Source organism: Lepidochelys kempii, chromosome 12, assembly GCF_965140285.1.
Source record: "Lepidochelys kempii isolate rLepKem1 chromosome 12, rLepKem1.hap1, whole genome shotgun sequence".
NCBI classification, from domain to species: Eukaryota; Metazoa; Chordata; order Testudines; family Cheloniidae; genus Lepidochelys; species Lepidochelys kempii.
In genome coordinates, this window is record NC_136391.1 from 23,751,871 (window position 1) to 23,765,298 (window position 13,428).

Below are 13,428 nucleotides of genomic sequence, written 5' to 3' on the forward strand. Positions count from 1 at the left end.
TTACATAGCTTCTGGTGAGACAGCAGTGGAATGTCAGGTATCTGGATACCTGGGTTCCTTTACTGGCTCTGGTTCAATGAGTAGAGCAGGGGTTGCAGGAAGTATAGCTAAGCAGTTAGATTTGGCACATTTATTCTTAAAGTGTGGTTAAGGGAAGAAGATGAGTCTGTTATGTTAGAGGTATGGGTTCTATTCCCAGATAGGGGTATAAGGCCTTATTCAGTTATAAAGATTTATGAATGGCAGAAATGTTAATACTGATCTCTGGAAGAAGTGAGCCTAGTAATCATAGCTCCTCCCAGTCCAGTGCACCTTCCTCTAGGCTAGAAGGAATTTTCTAAAAAAGGATCTCTGTCGTAAGACTGCCAAATGTGTGACTGTCAGCCAAGTGTTGCCTCTTGCATATCTATGCTGTATGGCTATTTTGAATCATCTTGGTTCCTTTAATTACATTGATTGAGGTGTTAAAAAGGTGTGTGTAAGAGAAAAAAAACTGTATTTTTGCACAGGTTAAAGCACCATGGTTCAAATATACTCTCCTTGACCCTTTTTAGTATCACATCTTGAATTGGAAAGTTGGCTATTTAGAAACAGTTTATTTAAGAGACCCTGTTGCTCCATGAAAGGTTTGTATATTGCTTTAATAATATATTTTAATAATCCTATGTGACTCCATTTAAGTATTTTTTTTAACATACAAAGATTTTAAATGGCAGTCATTTTCATGAAGACTGTTTCTGACACTGTTATAACTGCAGGCTGAATATGGTCCCCTGCAGGAGTCTGGAAGCTGTGCATTCTGCCCAACAGGAATGTCTGTTTTTAAGAAATAGCACTCAAAGCTAGCTCATCTTCTAGCAATCAACTCCTCAAAGCCAGGTGAGGTGAGTTTATGGCAGATCCTCCACATTTGTTAGCAACTAGAACAATGCGTACAATCATAAGCAAGTGTAGGAATAAGGAATAGCTGTGTTGGGTCTTTTTTTAAAAGCGCCCATAAGTAATTATGGTGCATCTAGCCCCCTTATGAAAGCAAAGAATTTAAAGGTATGAATAAAAGTTATAGCTAATATCCTGACCCTAGCTCCAACTGTTATAAAACAAAATTTAAGAAACTCAATAGTATGAGGAAAAGACATTGCATCATCCCAGTTCTTCAGTTTACCTAAGTGTATTGCTTTTGGTAAGAATTCAGTGTAAGTGTCTTTAAAATTACTGTTTGATTTGCTTTATAGTGTGTCTCAAGAATTATTGCTGTAACATTAACACAAAAACACTCTGCTAGCCAAACAGTCCACATATCTTCAGTTAACTGTTTTATCACATCAGCTTTCCTGATTCAAAATTCTTGAACACAGTATGATTTCAATTAAATGGATATTCTAAATGTACAGTCTAATACAAAAGCCTGCATGTGGTAAGTTATTTTACACCCATCTTATTTAGTATTTAGAATACTTTTATCTTTATCACCAACTATTTTAAATTCATAATTGAAATTACGTGCTGAAAATAATTTTCTGTTCTGCAATTTGCTCCTTGAACAATGCTGGTGGAAATAAATCTGTAACAGTCCATTACTGTCCCAGCACTAGTGATGCTGGTTGCCAAGCTACAGATTAGTGACATCTAACCTACAAGTAATTCCTCCTTCCACTTTCTTCCTCTGTCAGTGAGGGGAGAGTAATAAAGATAAACCTTACAAAGCTAGAAATGCATTGAATTGACAGATGATGAGCAATGAATTTTTAATTTATATGGGAGACAGACATACTATAATATGTTAGTATTATTCCTTTAAAATGCTTGGCTTGGAGTGACTGGTAAATATGTTATCAGGAGACAATCCGAGCTAGAGGAATTTTGATGTATTGACAATACAGTGTTTAAGAGGTGAATGAAACAACATAAGTGAGGTATTTAAGCATAATTAATTATACTTACCACATTAAATTAAAAAATCTTTATAGTTAAAAATAAAAAGGATACTCCTAGCTTTATAATAATAGGATTAATCTGGCTTTTCAGCTATAGGTCTTTATCTATTTCAGTTTAGTATTTTTTAACATAACTGCTACAGCAAAATACAAAAGCTGAGCTGAGCTAAAACAGGAGAATTAGAAAATGAATAGCAAAGCAGCTATCGGAACCTAACATAAATACTTTATTTTCTATCAGCTGTATGCATCATTTTATGCTCCAGTATGTGGGGTTTAGACTGGCTAACTTTAGCTCCTTTTCTTGGGGACATAAAGCCAATATCTAAGAGGCTCATATGATAGCACTATGGCTTTATGCCCTAGTGTATATCACATAATTCTCATTTAACTAGTTATTTTTTTAAACAGTTGGCACAGGCATGCATGGAGAAGAGGCATTTAAATAGTTAAAAATCCTAAGTAACCATTTCCCAGACAAATCAAGAATGATCAGAATACTCTATTTTTCTGCCAGTTCTCACAGATGCAGCAAAATTATGTTTATGTATCTACCAACAATTTAATGCCATCTAATAACACTGTATGCACTAACTAGAAACAGAACTGTGCTGATCTTGTAGACGTTGATGGCAGTCTGCTTGAGCTCTGGTTTCCATAATTTTTAAATCCATATTATCTCACAATGGCTGAGATGACTTGCAGTATGACTGCTTAATTAGCTCTCATTTATTTTGATTCTTTTATGCTGATAATGGGAATGTGTTATGAAGTCTTCCACCACAAGGGGGAAAATCTCCTTAATGAACTATTTATATTAATAGGATATTTCAACACTGACGGTCATAATCTTGTCAAAATCTGTTAAACTATTTTTATTTTCCTTTTGTGCTCTTGATGGTGGCAATCTACACTAGTGGATAATAGAATATTAAGATGTCATTATATATCTTATATTCCAAAACCAGTCCCCTCCCGACTCATCTGACAAGGTTCTCTAACTGACTGATTTTACTTCCCATTTGTCAGAAAAACTGTCAGCAAAAAACAGTCCTTCAGTCTTCACTGAAAGATGATATTAAATAAATTATCATAGTCCTAGTGATGTATAGACACAAAAGAATTAAAGACTGTATTCAAGTTGATATTTGCTACATATTACTTTTTGTTGAGATGCAATGAGCCATTGGGAGGATTTTTAATTATAGGCTTAAGAACAGTGGTAGTCTTCCATGGAATACTCCTTCCCTGTAAGATTATATTCTGGAGGTGGGAAGAAGACAATAAAGAGCATTTCAGTATTTTCAGTATAGCTAAGAGATGAGTGAGAGAAGGCTCCCAGAGCATACCAGATGGAGCTGTGATTGAAAGCAAGTGCGTGCAGCTGCCCCGTTTTTACCACTCAATCCAGTTGGCTTGTTTTTGACTGTGACTAATTTACCTTTTCTGCTGCAGCAGTTCATCAAGGGTTTCTTGCTTGTCTTGCAGCAGCCGCTGGAGGTGCTTCATTTCACGCTGGTACTGAGAAGCCTTCCCAGCAAATTCCTCCTCTTGCTCAGTCATTTTGAGATTGATGTCTCCAAGCTTCCCAGCAGCTTTCTTTTTGTATACCTATGAGAGTTGAAGACCGTGGGGAAACTGTGATTATGGCAGTCTCAAGGATAGTTACTACTGACAAAATAACCAGCTAAATATGTTCCTTTCTTACTGTGGTTTGATCTTTAACTCACTGATGCCATGCTTAAATAAATCAGGTAAGTTGCACAGATATCTTTTTTAGAATATTTATTAATTGATAGGTATTATGCATGTACTTTCCACCTCGTATATCAGAGATGTGTATAGTCTGAATACTACCTATTATGCTTATGTTTTTATTTTGGGTGAAAATGACAGAAATCAGGAAAACAAAATGGGTTTAATTTTCTGGGTGTAAAGCTGCTCTTCTCAGCATATATTGCTTACCCACTAATTCAACGGTCAAGTCTAATTATTTGTCTACAGCACAAAGAAACAGGAGTAAATATTACTGGATGGCATGTTTTTGATCTTACCACAATGAGAAAAAATTAGACTGATTTCCTTATTAAATTAAGTGTATAATCAAAGATTATATAATCTCTGTTTTTATAATATGAAAAAATATATTTTATTGGAATTACATGAACACTTTCTCCTGAAAAGGGTACTGTTCTAAAACAGCTCACAGAGTAATATATTGCCAGAAAATATGCTTAATACATTTGTCATGTTAAAATATTTTGCCGCTTCAGCTAGTAGTTCATTTTTTTTAAATGAGTGCCCTCGTGAGTTTTTTTCCTTCCTATTAATAAAATAACCAATTATGCAGGTCTGAACCCTAGACATTTTTAAAAAATACTTTTGTATAAAAAGTATCTTTTCAGCTTTTAGAATCAATTTCTGTTACACTGCATGTCACCATGTGGAACCCACAAGAGTGTATGGCTTGTCAGCTTAGCATCATGATGCCCCATGCACTTCCTTTGCATTTTTTTAAAACTTTTTTTTTCTGCTAATGATTGCAAATGGAAAACAACTCATCATAGGCTGTAATTTTGACACTCTCCTTACTACATCCCTGTGATCTGAAAATAGAATTTTGTGCTGGAAGCAGCTCATGCAGTATGACTGGAAATTCTCTGAACTGAAATTTTGAAAATACTGATATTCAACTGTTGCAACTTCAAATATGCCCACACGGCTATCATCTTAACAAGACAGGTTCTGCTTGCTTGTACATAGGTGTCCTAGGGAGACGGATACTGTAGAGAGCTCCCCCTTCCCCTTGTACGTCAGCACAGGAAGCAGCTTAAGTTTCAGCAAAGCATTTAAACAAGTGCTTAATAGGGATGTTAAGTAGTTTTACTGGTTAATCCAACTTAACCATCAACCCCGGGCCGACCGGCCGGCCGACCCCAGCAGCCCTGCGCCAGCCAGTGAGGGCCCAGTTGGGAGGGGCCCCAACCTGAGCTGCTGAATTGGTTAATCATTTAAATGGTTAAATTTTTAAACAGTATTTATATCCCTAGTGCTTAAGTCCATCCCTATCCAGTAAATGATTTAGAACTTGATCCTGAAAGGTGCCGATGGTGCATGGGTCATTCCAGCAAAAAACTTAAGCAGGTGAGTAGTCCCACTGAAGTCAATGGAACTATTCATGTGCTTAAGTGCTTTGCTGACTAAGGGTGGATATTCAAATTGGGCTTGGGCTTCCTGGTTCTCCACTGCCCTGTAATTCTGTAGCCATTTACAGCTGTGCAAAGTGGGCGTAAAACACGACTGTTCTAATTTGATAGTATTTTATGCCCACTTTGCATTGGCATAAATGACTACCTAATGGAACACAAGGCACAGGAGTGTTAGTGTCACCAGTGTGACAAACACCTAGACAAGACATGGCCCCACTCACATGCAGCTAGAGCTAACACAAGCTCCACCCTTTTAAGCAGCCTCAGAGGGTATGTCTACACAGTCTGTGGCAATAAGCCTCATGGCCCAGATGGGCAGACTTGGGTTTGTGGCGTTCACACTAGTGCTTTAGAAACAGCTGTGCAGACAACACTTTGAAGTTGCGGCTTGGGCTGGAGCTTGGGCTCTGAAGCCTATCCCCTCCCTAGCTTTCAGATCCCAAGCTCCATTCTGGGCCACATCATCAAAGCACTGTCTACACAGCATGAGCTCCACAAACTCAGGCTGTGTAGATATACCCAGAGAATGCACCCTGTAGGCATTCTACCTGTCTCTGCCCTCCATACAGGGGTGAAAGTAAGTCTCAGGTCTTACCGATACAAGGCTGAGCTGGGGCCCACTCTGGCCGCCAGAAGGGGCAGGGCCTACCGGCAAGTGCCTCCTTCCCCCACCCCAGGGTAACAGTGGCAGCCGGGGGCTCTGGCAGCGGTTTAAAGGGCCCTGGGCAGTAGCAGTGGCCGGAGCCCTGGGCCCTTTAAATTGTCCCCGGAGCCCTGCCGCTGCTTCCCCAGGGCTCCGGCTGCCACTACCGCACCGGGCCCTTTAAATCGTCCCCAGGGCTCTGGCAGCAATTTAAAGGGCTGGGGGCTCCAGCCACTGCTGGGAGCTGCAGGCCCTTTAAATTGTGCTTAGAGAAGCTGATCCACCCCGGTACAGCGCACCGGCTCTTGACGGTATGCTGTACCGGGGCGTACCGGCTTACTTTCACCTCTGCCTCCATATGCTGAATTCATTTAGCAGCAGCTGCTGGTGTGGTATATATCCACACACCCCCAACAGAGCTGTGGCTTTAAAAGTCATAAAATAGCTCATAAGTTGGTCAAAAATGGGACAAACTTGGCAGTAGTCATTCCAGTTCTTAATCCTTCTGATTTACATTAATGTAGTTAAATAATGTTCTACATTTCAGGACTCTTGCAGTTGGGGAGGAGTCAACAAAATTGGGTGATAGATCCATATTAAATATTTGCCCCTCATCCGTTTTTCACTGTTCTGACATTTGTTTGGTTCTTAAACCTCTACAGAGTCACCACCTTTCTTAGAGCTAGATTGGTAGCTCTTGGGCCTTGCAGAGGACCAATCTCTTTCCTACAAGACTTACTCTCTGCCTAGACAGAGCCTGGGACAGTAACTGGGAAGTTCTGGCAGAGGCAGACAGATTGGAACACAAATTGTTTCTACAAGTCTACTCTGAGGACAGGTTACAAGTAGACATCCTTTCTGTCCTCCTCCATACTGGCTTCATAACCACATCTAAAAGAACAATTCAGATTAAGAACTACTTATCAACCCAGTCTATCTGCAATCCGCACCTGAACTCCTGTATCATTTGCTGGGAGGAACTATTCTCTTTTCACAGAGGAGATCACCCACATCCAAGGTTTCTCAGGATACTCTGAACCAGAAACCACACAAACATAGTATCTTGACACCTTCCTACTCAAAATTCTGTCCATTCATTCAACAGTAAGTCCAGAATACATTGAAGGAAGTGTAAAACCGTCTTTGGGTCCAACCCTTGCCCTTCCAAGTTCACAAAAGAAAGTGAAGGATAAATCTGATTTCTTCCAAGAGAAATATGGTCAGTGCACAATTTGAAAAATTAACTCTTTCCATCTCTTTAAAGCATGCCATAATCCTATGAATTCTGAAGAAACCTTCACTAGATGCAATGGAACTTGACATCTATTGCCTGGTGTCAAATCTCCCTTGGATTTCTAGGTAGCATTGCATATGGTGGATCATACACTGCTGCTCTCTTAGGTAGGAGATGTGGCAAGTGTCAATGGAAATGTTCTAAAACTGTTTGAATCCTTCCTCAAAGGCTGTACACAGGATAATGATGGGCAAATACTCCTTTATCACTAGGCTTCTCGCCTGTAGAACAGCTCAAGATTTAATTATCTGTTCTGTCCTACTCAGCATCTATATATAGCCATTGGGGGGAAAGGTGAGACTGCATCACAGGCTCAAATACCAGAAATATACAGATAACATCTGTCTCTATTATTCACGTATGCAAAGACCTCGATCACTCAGCTATCTTGGTGCCTGGTTAATATCAGCACATGGATGAGGAGCAGTTGGCTGAGACAAAACCAGGAATGAGGGAGGTTATGTTGAGGTGGCTTTAATATTGTGTGTATGATCATCACAGTCATGCACTGAGGCTATAGCCATGCATTTGTGATCTCCTATATAGATACAGATATATCAAATCTGTTTTGACTAAGTTTCACATTAAGTAAAAAGAATTGTGCATTGAAGAGGCGTGTTATGATAAATGAAAATTCTGCATTTCATTAGTTTTTTCAGACTTACTAAATTCATGAACACTGTAGAGATAAAATACTCTGCAAACTGATTCAGTATTATGAAATGGTGTTAAAACACTGGACACAACTAGCGTTTTAACAAGCTTTCAGAAACACTGGCTTCTTGACACTGTCTGGAAAATGTATAGTCTGAGTCCCTTTTGGAGTAACACAACCCTCACCCCAGCCATGGGGACTTCTAGAGGAATTACTGTACTTCTACAGTAGTCACTTGAATTTCACTCTTGTGTCTTGTAACATTATATGAGATGTGCTATGCTATAATCAACTGTGTAGAATGATTTTCAGAAATGCTGTGCTTATTTTCTTCAATGGAAGTCACCATCCCCTTGCTCAATATCTCTGAAAATCAAACCATTAAGCACCCAATACTATAGTCCTCATGCAGGCCCACTGATTACAATGGGAGTTGCATGTGAATAAGAAGCAAAACAGGCTCTTAAAAAAGTACTTCCTGTCTTTTCTTAATAATCAGAACACCAATGCAGATGAAATTATTTCTGTTCAAATGTGTAGTATTTCCAACCCCAAGCTTCCAATATCATGTCAGGCCCCCAAAATTCATGAGATTGGCTTACAACTCATGACATTTTTAAACCAATAATGTGGCTTTCATTTGCCTTCTCATTTGAGTCTTTAGGTTGTACTCGGGTCATGTTTTCAAGCTTTCTGCAATGAGGAGGAGATGGTCTGCACAAATGGCTAGCCACTAATTTCCATTTCACAGAAACTGAACACTACCACAACAGCAGGACAGGTATCTAAAACAGCTGTAATAGGAAGTCACTAGGGTCACTTTTTGCCCTTGTCATCTTACTGCTTCATGCTAAGACCAGAGTTCAAAAGTTACATAAAAGTTAAAAGTAAACATCTATATTAATTTTTCTAGGTTATCCATTACAGTTCATCACCTGTCCGAAATTTTCTAGTCTTCCATGTTGTTGAATTCAGATGACAAAAGAACAAAATGTTGTTGTGCTAACTAGCATTTGATCTGCTAACCAACAGTAAAGCTTTGCTAATATTAAACACAAAACATTTATGCATGCGCTTAACATTACTTATGTGAGCAATTTCATTGTAGCCAATAGGACTGTTAAGCAAGTGCAGAAGTGTTTCAAGATTGGGGCCTAAAATTGCGAAAGGGAAAGAGTTAAGACTCCTACAGCAATATTAATTGCCATGTTTAACAACAGGAAAAGAAAATATTCTGTATGGGCAATGTTTAGTACAGTATTTCTACTCAAATTAAATCTACACCATAAAAATTGAGGCTCTGATCCACAATATGCGGAACACAACTGAGATAACCTTGCTATGGGAGTTTTGATTTTGTATTTCTAGATTATATTTCAACTGCAACCCAAATAGAGCTTTCTGAATTTGATTTCCTTAAAAAAAAGTAATATGGGGGGGAACTTGCTCAGAATAGCATTTTAAATGGCAGCAAATTAGGCTTTGAAACTCTCATCTCACTGAGGTAAAATGAGGTTGGTGAATGCAGAGTTCCCACAGTTGCTGCTATTTTCTGGCTAGAGTCAGTTTTCTGCAAGGCTGGCTTCTGTAAAGTGAAAAGCTCAGGTTTACATTGCAGTGGCTCTATAATTTACTTTTTTGAAAAATGAGGTTTGGAATGTGCAAAATTCAGCACAAACTGAGCATAAAATTGCAGCCTTTAAATTCACACTTACAGTTTTCATGGGTTCTTGATGTTAGTGCAGGATTTTTTTAGCAGACTGTGTTTTGTGTTTTTCAAAAGATACTTATCTCTCTCAGACAAATTGTCCCAACAGGAACAGTAGCCCTTGAGCCTGTCTGGCTGGGCAGGAAATATATGCAAACAGAGAGAGGCTTCTAGCGGCTCCATGGGATGGTCAGGATAAGAAATGGAGGGGGTTCTGTTCTTTGGGGCTGCTGGACTGCCTCCCACTTTCTGCTACCTTCATTAGACTGCTGAATATCTTAGATGCTTATTACACATATTCAGAAGTGAGTTTTCAGTAGTTTATAATTCAGTTAACCAAGTGATTTTTTCACAATTGGTTGCGGATGTTAAACCTCATTGTCATTGAGCATTATTTACATGCCAAGTTCAACCATCCTTAATACCTGCACAGAACAAAGTGCAGCAATCTTCACACTTGTAAAAGTGCATACTTCCAACTCACTGACTCAACCAGTTGAATAGATTTGGCCCATATTTTATTTACCAACCCCCCTCCCCACCCCCCAAAATCCACACACCAAACCAAATGACCCTTCTGTTAAGATCAGCCATAGAATATTTCAGCCCAGACAGTGAATATTTTTTCAAATTATGAATGTGTGAGTATGGGGCTTATAAGTGAAACCTTAACTATTGTATAGCAGTTGATGCCAAGCAAATGCTATAATTGTGTCTTCAGAACAAAAATTTAACACATTGTAGTACAGACAGTCAATTTCACTTGTCTTTCAGAGTTCATCATTTAAAAGGTTCTTTTCTCCATTTTTCTGCCCATGCATGTCTTTCTGCACTCTATTTTTACCTTCTTCCCATTAAGTTCACAGCTATGGCTGCTTAGATTCGAACTTAAACATTAATATTTTACATTACCAAAATAATCCATAAGAAAATGTTAGATAAATTAATTTTGTGCATGGTTGCTGTTCTGTATGTTAAATATAATAGGGCTTGATTCTCATACCAAGACTTCAACCTAAACCTTAACTTAAGGTAGTAGATGGTATCTCCCTAAGGAAAGAATAAGTCGTCTTAATTACACATACGTATCCTTTTTGTGCAGATACTTAAGAAGCCACGGCTAACAGAAAGTACATTTTTATTAAAAGAGAAAAAGAATGAACATCATAAATTAAATGGCTGAGTTGTTAGGACAAAGGCAGAACCCATTATTTGGAGACGGGTCTCACTGTTTTTGACAGTCGTGTTCCTTGATACCTAAGAATGATCTGTCAGTGAACCTGGAAAAATGGCTCAAGATTTAATAGACTGAGCGTGACCAATACCTGCCTAGTTATATTGGGTTGTTTGCAGCACAGGCGGCTCCCAGTCGGCAGCACAGCAGGGCTAAGCAAAGCAGGCTGCCTGCCTGCCAGCCCGATGCTGCTCCCAGAAGGGGCCAATGCACCTCAGGCCCCTTGGAGGTGTGGGGGTGTCAAGGTTCCTCCCCCACTCTGAACTCTAGGGTACAGATGTGGGGACCTGCATGAAAACCTCCTAAGGTTACTTTCACCAGCTTAGGTTAAAACTTCCCCATGGTACAAATTAATTTTATCCTTTGTCCCTAGATCTCCACTGCCACCATCAAACTCTAACTGGGTTTACCGGGAAACGTAGTTTGGACACGTCTTTCCCCCCCAAATCCTCCCAACCCTTGCACCCCACTTCCTGGGGAAGGTTTGGTAAAAATCCTCACCAATTTGCATAGGTGACCACAGACCCAAACCCTTGGATCTGAGAACAATGAAAAAGCATTCAGTTTTCTTACAAGAAGACTTTTAATAGAAGTAAAGAAATCCCCTCTGTAAAATCAGGATGGTAGATACCTTACAGGGTAATTAGATTCAAAACATAGAGAATCCCTCTAGGCAAAACCTTAAGTTACAAAAAAAGATACACAGACAGGAATAGTCATTCTATTCAGCACAGTTCTTTTCTCAGCCATTTAAAGAAATCATAATCTAACACATACCTAGCTAGATTACTTACTAAAGTTCTAAGACTCCATTCATGGTCTATCCCCAGCAAAAGCAGCATACAGACAGACACAGACCCTTTGTTTCTCTCCCTCCTCCCAGCTTTTGAAAGTATCTTGTCTCCTCATTGGTCATTTTGGTCAAGTGCCAGCGAGGTTACCTTTAGTTTCTTAACCCTTTACAGGTGAGAGGATTTTTCCTCTGGCCAGGAGGGATTTTAAAGGGGTTTACCCTTTCCTTTATATTTATGACAGGGGGACACATGGCTCCGCACACTGACCCTCTTTGCAAGCACTGCCCCCACAGCTCCCATTGGCCGCAATTCCCTTTTCACAGCCAATGGGAGCTGCGGGGGCGGTGCTTGCGGGCAGGCGCAGCAGGCCCCCCCCCGCCTCCACAGGGGCATGCTGTGCTGGTCGCTTCTGGAACTGGCATGGGGTCTTAGTGGCTGCGCTGCATGGCAGGACTTTTAACAGCCAGAAATTGCAATAGACTGGGAGAGTCTCCAGGATCAACCAGTCGATCGCAATTGACCAGTTGGTGACCACTGCTCAAGAGAAAAGGAAAACTAAAACATTCAGGCCAAAATGGCTATCATGTGGGATTTTAGGAGGCTGGGTTCTTTTCTGGGAAGCGTTGACTGACAGCTTTTAACTGTCCACAGTCTCTAATCACAAGGTATACAAAGATTAGCTTAGGCAAACGTAAGTACACATGTGACAAACTGACAGTATCCTGAAGAAACCTTATGGAATGAAGGTACACTTTATCAAATTAAGATAAACTTTCTGAATTAGAGTTAATATCTTTGGGGTACATTGTATGAAAAATGCAGTTGTGTGTGTTGTGGCACTGTATGTACTTTCTCTAGTAGGGTGGGGGAATATGCTAATGAACTTCCTGGTTATCAGCCATTGTAGCCACCCCCCCGGGAGCAAATGCACATAGTTGTTCGAACTGGATTCTCCAGAGAACAAAAGGCAAATAAAAGACTTTCTTTCTGGATAAATAACCTGGGTTTGATGGACTCAGAGCCTTCTTCCTGATCCAGCACATGGACAGGACCCCTGGTCCAAAGAGGGCCCCAATCCTTAGGATAGGCTTGGAAGGACTGGGCCTGCCAGAATCCATGATAGGGTGAACTCTGACAAGCTTACTAGGATGCATGTAGGTTCTTTTATTGTTTTCTCTGTAATGTATTTTACCTTAAGAATAAAGTAGGCTTGCTTAGAACTGTGTGGTAACTTGTATATCTGTGGCAATCACTCTATCAGTCTCTGAAGAGAAAGCAAGCAGGTCTGTTTAAGCAGACTGCCTTTGTTGGGAAATACACAGTGCAAACAGGGAGCTGTGCAGCCTGGCCATATCCCGATCAGAAGGGAGTGAGATGTGAGAGGCAACAATTGGGAAGCTGGAAGCCTGTGAGTGGGTGACCTTGCTGGACCACAGAGGGGAAATTCAGGTGCTGTTGCCCTGAACTGTGACAACACGCTCACCTGTTTACTAATCCAAAACCTTTGTCTATTGATTTAAACTGCTAAAATGCTTAAAGTGTGGGGTTTCCTCTTTTTTGCCAGTGTTTCCAGCCAGACCTGGAAAAAATGGACATTGCAACTTCTTTGATTCCACCTCTCAAGGGACACCGATTTTTGCTTCCCCTGTTTTCAGATTCAACAGGCTACAGAAACACTAGGTGTCATTTAGCTATTAAAGATTTTGTTTTCACTGATCAATGTGGAATAGCATCATTAACACAGGCAAATTACCATGCTTCATTGTACTCTGTCCATGGTACATTAGAGGCCCTTTCCCTTTGGTAAAATTGGGCCTATTCTTCTGTAAGATGAGGGGCCCATTGGCAGTTCCTTGGCAAGTTAGACAGAGGAACTATTTAATGAAAGAGAGAGTAGCCTAATGAGGGGAAGAAATTGAACATGACACGTGCAGGGAAAAATACCAAAAGATTG

General features: G+C 40.1%; 2 protein-coding genes across 7 annotated transcripts in view; one reads left to right on the forward strand and one right to left on the reverse strand.

The window, feature by feature from the left end:
- The window catches only part of LOC140896285 (E3 ubiquitin-protein ligase RNF182-like), a 69,273-nt gene that overhangs the window by 50,816 nt on the left and 5,029 nt on the right, over positions 1-13,428 (forward strand). For 2 of the 3 annotated variants that reach the window (XM_073307854.2, XM_073307853.2), the window contains exons 4-5: positions 759-884; positions 3,426-3,691. The gene's annotated coding sequence lies outside the window, so the exon portion shown is untranslated. The remainder of the gene's footprint in view (positions 1-758; positions 885-3,425; positions 3,692-13,428) is intronic. The other variant, XM_078848122.1, reaches the window with a different exon arrangement.
- The window catches only part of CEP89 (centrosomal protein 89), a 133,739-nt gene that overhangs the window by 16,834 nt on the left and 103,477 nt on the right, over positions 1-13,428 (reverse strand). For all 4 annotated transcript variants that reach the window (XM_073307850.2, XM_073307847.2, XM_073307849.2 and 1 more), the window contains one exon: positions 3,379-3,548. In XM_073307850.2, the coding sequence (XP_073163951.1) occupies positions 3,379-3,548 (170 nt within the window). The remainder of the gene's footprint in view (positions 1-3,378; positions 3,549-13,428) is intronic.